The sequence below is a fragment of the Otolemur garnettii genome, unplaced genomic scaffold (assembly GCF_000181295.1).
Source record: "Otolemur garnettii isolate 467f Iridium unplaced genomic scaffold, OtoGar3 scaffold00127, whole genome shotgun sequence".
Classification (NCBI taxonomy): domain Eukaryota; kingdom Metazoa; phylum Chordata; class Mammalia; order Primates; family Galagidae; genus Otolemur; species Otolemur garnettii.
The window spans coordinates 2,011,782-2,017,802 of record NW_003852522.1 but is presented as its reverse complement, the minus strand read 5'-3'; the positions used below and the strand labels follow the sequence as shown (position 1 = coordinate 2,017,802).

Sequence of the window (6,021 nt, the reverse complement as noted above, 5' to 3'; positions counted from 1 at the left end):
AATTTGTGAGCTCAGGCAATCTGCTCATCTCGGCCTCCCAGAGTGCTGGGATTATAGGTGTGAGCCATCACCCCCAGCCATTATGGCAGTTTTGAAAGTATTTTCTGCCCACACGCCCCTGGCTGGTTGTGACATGTTCCAAACATACATTCATCTCCCCACAACTCCTTCTGCCCATAGGATAGAAAAACCAGTATTTAAACCTCTAGACACAGGCCCAAATGGGCTTTCAACTCAGAGTTCCCACTCTCTGCTGCCAGAGGTTTTGTTCCTCTTTCACTTATTTATCTCATTTATCTTTCAATAAAAATCTGTCCTTTCGGGCGGCACCTGTGGCTCAGTGGGTAGGGCACCAGCCCCATATATCGAGGGTGGTGGGTCCAAACCCAGTCCCAGCCAAACTGCAACAAAAAAATTGCTGGGCATTGTAGTGGGTGCCTGTAGTCCCAGCTACTTAGGAGGCTGAGGCAGGAGACTCGCTTGAGCCCAGGAGTTGGAGGTTGCTGTGAGCTGTGATGCTACAATACTCTACCCAGGGGGACAGCCTGAGGCTCTGTCTCAAAAAAAAAAAAAGTTAGACCCTTGGCTCAGCACCCATAGCACAGTGGTTATAGCACCAGCCACATACATGGAGGCTAGTGGGTTCGAACCTGGCCAGGCCAGCTAAACAACACTAACCACAACAAAAAGTAGCTGGGCATTGTGGCGGGTGCCTGTAGTCCCAGCTACTTGGGAGGCTGAGGCAAGAGAATTGCCTGAGCCCAGGAGTTGGACGTTGCTTGAGCTGAGTGATGCCACGGCACTCTACCAAGGGTGATAAAGTGAGACTCTGACTCTACAAAAAATAAATAATAAATAAATAAAATCTGTCCTTTCACTTATTTGTATGGTCAGTGGAGTCACTCCTTGAATCTCCAAGATCAAGGACTTGGCAGAGAGAAATCCCAGCTACAGTGGGGCTCCACCATATTCACTGAGGCTTTCAATGCTGCTGCCTGACCCATACCTGCTATTAAGGGAGGGTGGATGCCTAGGGAGCTCAGACTATAGGTCTCTATGCAAAAGATCATTTTTGGGAACCAAGGAAAGATCACTTTTCACACCCAGACAAAGAATGGAAATTGTTTTTTGGGGGGTATTGGAGGGGGGGGACAGAGCCACAAGCTGTTACCCTGGGTAGAGTGTCGTGGCATCACAGCTCACAACAACTTCCAACTCCTGGGCTTAAGCAATTCTCCTGCCTCTGACTCCCAAGTAGCTGGGGGGCTACAGGTGCCCACCACAATGCCCAGCTATTTTTTGGTTGCAGCCATCATTTGTTTTTTGGCAGGCCTGGGCTGGATTTGAACCCACCAGCTCAGGTGTATGTGGTTGGCACCTTAGCCACTTAAGCCACAGGCACCAAGCCAGAATGAAAATTATTCAAAGAGCAGATGGTGGCTCAGCACCCATAGCACACTGGTTACAGAGCCTGCCACATATACTGGCAGGATCGAACCCAGCCCAGGCCAGCTAAACAACAATGACAACTGCCACAAAAAAATAGCCAGGCATTGTGGTGGGTGCCTATAGTCCCAGCTACTTGGGAGGCTGAGCCAAGAGAATGGCTTAAGCCCAAGAGTTTGAGGTTGCTGTAAGCTATGACACCACAGCACTCTACCAAGGGTGACATGGCCAGATTCTGTCTCCAAAAAAATAAAAAAAAGAGCAGATGGTGACCTCTTTCCCTTAATCCTACCACTTCCCTTCTAGGATACCAATTTGTTCTGCAAAATAGAGGGGGCACTGCCTCTGACAAAGGAAGAGCACATCTACTACCCCTGTGCAATTCAGAAAAGGGAGAAATCTTCAGTGGCTCCAAAAGGCAGATGATTAGTTTACCTTGCCTAATAGGAGCAATGTGAGGAAAGGCACCACTTTTGCCTTTGAAGTATAACTGACACCAGCATTTCCTATGCACCACAAGCTGGAGCTCTGCAGGGTCAGTACTGCTCCCAAAAGCAGATGCTGGTCTTGGTGGGGAGGCTATGAAACTAGCCTTCAAGAAGTACACATGCAGCATGCATTGAGGTGAGTCAATGTGTACACCAGTGAATATCTCAGAGTGGAATATGCCAGAAGGCTTTGGGGAGGAAACTTAGGAAAATTAAGAGGTTTCAGTGTGTCCTATATCTAAGACACAGAAGGGTTTGTCTTTGTGACATCATTAGTGGTTTTGAGACTATTCTGGTAGTGGTAGTTAGTGCAGAGCTGATCATTATGGGACAGTGGATATTGTATGGTCAAGGGGTATAGGTTCTGCTGTTGCTTCTGCCACTGCTTCTTCAGCCTTCTTATCTCAGAGCCACCTGAGGCTACCAGAGAGAAATATTTCAATGTGAGGCAGGAGTGAATTATTAAACATGTTTCCCAGTAAGAATACACAGTATGTAGCCTCTAAATAGGAAACTGGGAGCTGGAAATGGCCTTGAGACACCACTGGAAAGACATGCTGCTGAACCCAATAAATTAGGAAGTTTCCAGGCCAATTTCACTTGGGAAAAACTGTGGGATGTACTTTTCTTTCAGAAACACAACATTCCCACAGATCCAACCAGAGGAAACTGGTTTAAACACAAAGATTTTGGAAGCCCCCTTAACTTCTATCCAGTCATGTGTGAGCTGAGAGCAAGTACTGTGCTAAAAGTTGTTTCATAACTATAAACTAGGTTTCAAGAAAGGACTGTTGGGCCCAAGTCTTTCTTCCCCAGTCCTTCCATTCTTCCTAAGCAGACTCTCCAAGTGGAAAAAAGAAGTTTTATATATATATATATATATATGAAGGACTTTTCATATAGATTACATTCAAGAAGTTGCTCTCCAGTGTGAGTGGTCTCATGGTTTCAAAATGAACTGGAGTGAATAAAAAATTACCCACATTGTTTAAATTCATAAAGGTTCTCTCCAGCATACATTCTCATGTGTCCTTAAAAGATTATGTGAAATGAAGGCTTTCTCATACTTTTTAAATTTCATAAGTTTTCTCTCCAGTGTCCTTTTACACAATCCTAGGAGAATGAAAGATTTTCCCACATTTTAAAAAGATTCCACTGCAGCAAGAGTCATGTATTTGAAGTGAATTAGGACAACTGAAGGCTTTTTGCATTGTTTACATTCACATAATTTCTCTCCGGTGTAAGTTCTCTCATACATTCAAAAGGAACTAGAACAACTGATAGTCTAATGACCACTATTTACATTCTTAGGGTTTCTCTTTAGTGTGAGTCCTTTCATGCAACTGAAAAGATCTTGAATAACTGAAGGCTTTCCCACATTCCTTACATTCATAGGGCTTCTCTCTAGTGTGAGATCTTTTATGTACTTGAAGGGATCTTGAAAAACTGAAGGCTTTCCCACATTCCTTACATTCATAGGGTTTCTCTCCAGTGTGAATTCTTTTGTGTACTTGAACAGAACTTGCACAAGTGAAGAATTTACCACATTCCTTACATTCATAGGGTTTCTCTCCAGTGTGAGTTCTTTCATGCCTTTGAAGATGACTGAAAAAAATGAAGGATTTACCACACTGTTTACATTCATAGGGTTTCTGTCCAGCATGAGTTCTTTCATGCAGTCGAAAGTGATTGGAATAAAGGAAGGCTTTACCACATTGTTTACATTCATAAGTTTTCTCTCCAGTATGAGTTCTTTCATGTATTTGAAAATAACTTGAACAAATGAAGGTTTTACCGCATTGTTTACATTCATAGGGTTTGTCTCCAAAATGAGTTCTTTCTTGCACTGCATAGGAATTATCAGACTTGAAGAGTTTTCCACATTCCTTAAGTTTATAAGGATGAACTCTGGTATGTGTTATCATGTGTCTTCGATGGTTTGAGTGAAAAAAGAAGGCTTTCCCACATTCTTTACATTCATAGGGTTTCTCTCCACTATGAGTTCTTTCATGACTTCGTAAGTACATAGGACAACTGAAAGCTTTGCCACATTGTTTACATTCATAAGGTTTCTCCCCAGTGTGAGTCCTTTCATGTCTTTGAAAAGGTTGGATGTGATTAAAGGCTTTTCCACATTGTTTACATTTATAGGGTTTGTCTCCAGTGTGATTTCTTTCATGGTCTCGTAAGGAACTGAGAAATTTGAATGCTTTCCCACAATCTTTACATTCATAGGGTGTCTCTCCAGTATGAATTCTTTCATGGCTTCGAAAGGAAAAGAGAAATCTGAATGCTTTCCCACATTCTTTACATTCATAGGGTTTCTCTCCAGTGTGAATTCTTTCATGGATCCGAATGCTGTGGTAACGAGTGAAGGTTTTTCCACATTCTTTACATTTATATGGCTTTTCTCCATATTCCTGATATTCATTTGCTTTCTTTTCAGTGTGAGATCTCATGTGCTCACTAAGGAATGAATGATGCATGAAGAGTTTTCCACACATGCTGCATTCACATGGTTCTATTCTAGCAGAAGTTTCCTTGTTCATAATAAGATTTGGAATCTGGCTAGTGCTTTTTATATATTGATGACCTTCTTTACTTTTACAGAGTCTCTCAATCATATGACCTCTGTAAAAAAATGAGTAGCACATTATTAATGGCTTTTTTATTAATAATTGTGTGTTTATTATTAAGTATTAGAATTACATTACTACTTCTAAGTGATTTATTTTTTACACCCTGAACAGTTATAACATTTTTCATGAAATATTATTGGTAAAAATTTTCTAAGCATGAATAAATTTGAAGCTGTGCTTATTGTTTTGCTTGCTTTTTTAAGAGACATGGTCTCACTCAGTTGTCCAGGCTAGAGTGCAGTTGCCCAATCCTAGCTTACTGCAACCTCCAACTCCTAGGCTCAAGGAATCCTTCCACTTCAGCTTCCCACCACCATACCCAGCTAATTTTTTTTCTTGGTAGAGACAGGGTCTTGCTATGTAATCCAGGCTGGTATTGAACTCTTGGCCTCAAACAATCCTCCCACCTTAACCTCCCAAAATATTGGGATTACAAGTGTGAGCCACAGTGTTCAGCCTGTTTGGTTTGGGGGGGGGGTTGGGTTTTTTTAGGGGGGGTTGTAATTTCATGCAATACTAAGATTCTCTCATGGACCACATAAATACTCTGGTGAATACAACTCACCTTAGATTTCTCCCCTGGTTTTTGTGGTTATCTTCAATGTCCTGGTCTTTCCATTTTTTTCCTAAAATGCAGAGCCAAAAAACTCATTATAAAATATAGAAAATTGTAACATTCTAGGACCAAGATTAACTGTGATCCTGTCTGCATTATTCAACAAAGTATACCCCTTCCAAATTTCAAATCTTGGAACACAGGTGATGAGCAATAAACACTTATGTCCTACTTAACTAAGCAGAGAGATGTTGTTATCCTTACCTATACAGGCCAGATTATCAAAGGTTTCACACATTACATCTCTGTAGAGTGTTTTCTGTGAAGAATTCAGCAAAGTCCACTCCTCTTGGGTGAAGTTCACAGCCACATCCTCAAAGGAGACTGAGTCCTAAAACATCCCACATATGTATACAGGAAGATGGGTGAGACTGGCAGTAATAAGGATGTATACTCAATTCATAAAGAATTCATGCACAATTCTGTGGTCTCCAAATATTTAGCGTACAACTTGGTTGTCAGAACTCTTGACTGTCCACAGTCATTTCCACATAAATGTAACTCTATCATAAACATATGGATATGACTTCTATATTTTAACTATGATCAGATGAAGCCTCATTGTTCTCTGAGGACAGACTCAAAACCACCTTAGATTCTCTAAAGAGAAACTATACAAATGAATCAATTCCTTTTGAGAAAAATATCTTTCAACCTTATTACGTACTATATAACTCAACATTTCAGGATACACAGGGTCAAATCTAGATGAGGATTTAATAAATGAATACACCCTTAAGAACTGTAAAATTGGCTCGGCGCCTGTGGCTCAAGCGGCTAAGGCACCAGCCACATACACCTAAGGTGGCGGGTTCGAATCCCCAGCCCGGGC

General features: G+C 41.6%; 1 protein-coding gene across 1 annotated transcript in view; it reads right to left on the bottom strand.

Annotated features, from left to right (window-relative positions):
- Nucleotides 1-3,052: 3,052 nt before the first annotated feature.
- The window catches only part of LOC100955902 (zinc finger protein 490), an 18,853-nt gene continuing 15,884 nt past the window's right edge, over nt 3,053-6,021 (bottom strand). Inside the window, exons 2-4 of the mRNA XM_012810129.2 lie at nt 5,394-5,520; nt 5,139-5,199; nt 3,053-4,565 (exon numbers count right to left, since the gene is read on the bottom strand). Of these exons, the coding sequence (XP_012665583.1) occupies nt 3,242-4,565; nt 5,139-5,199; nt 5,394-5,520 (1,512 nt within the window). The 3' untranslated portion in view covers nt 3,053-3,241. The remainder of the gene's footprint in view (nt 4,566-5,138; nt 5,200-5,393; nt 5,521-6,021) is intronic.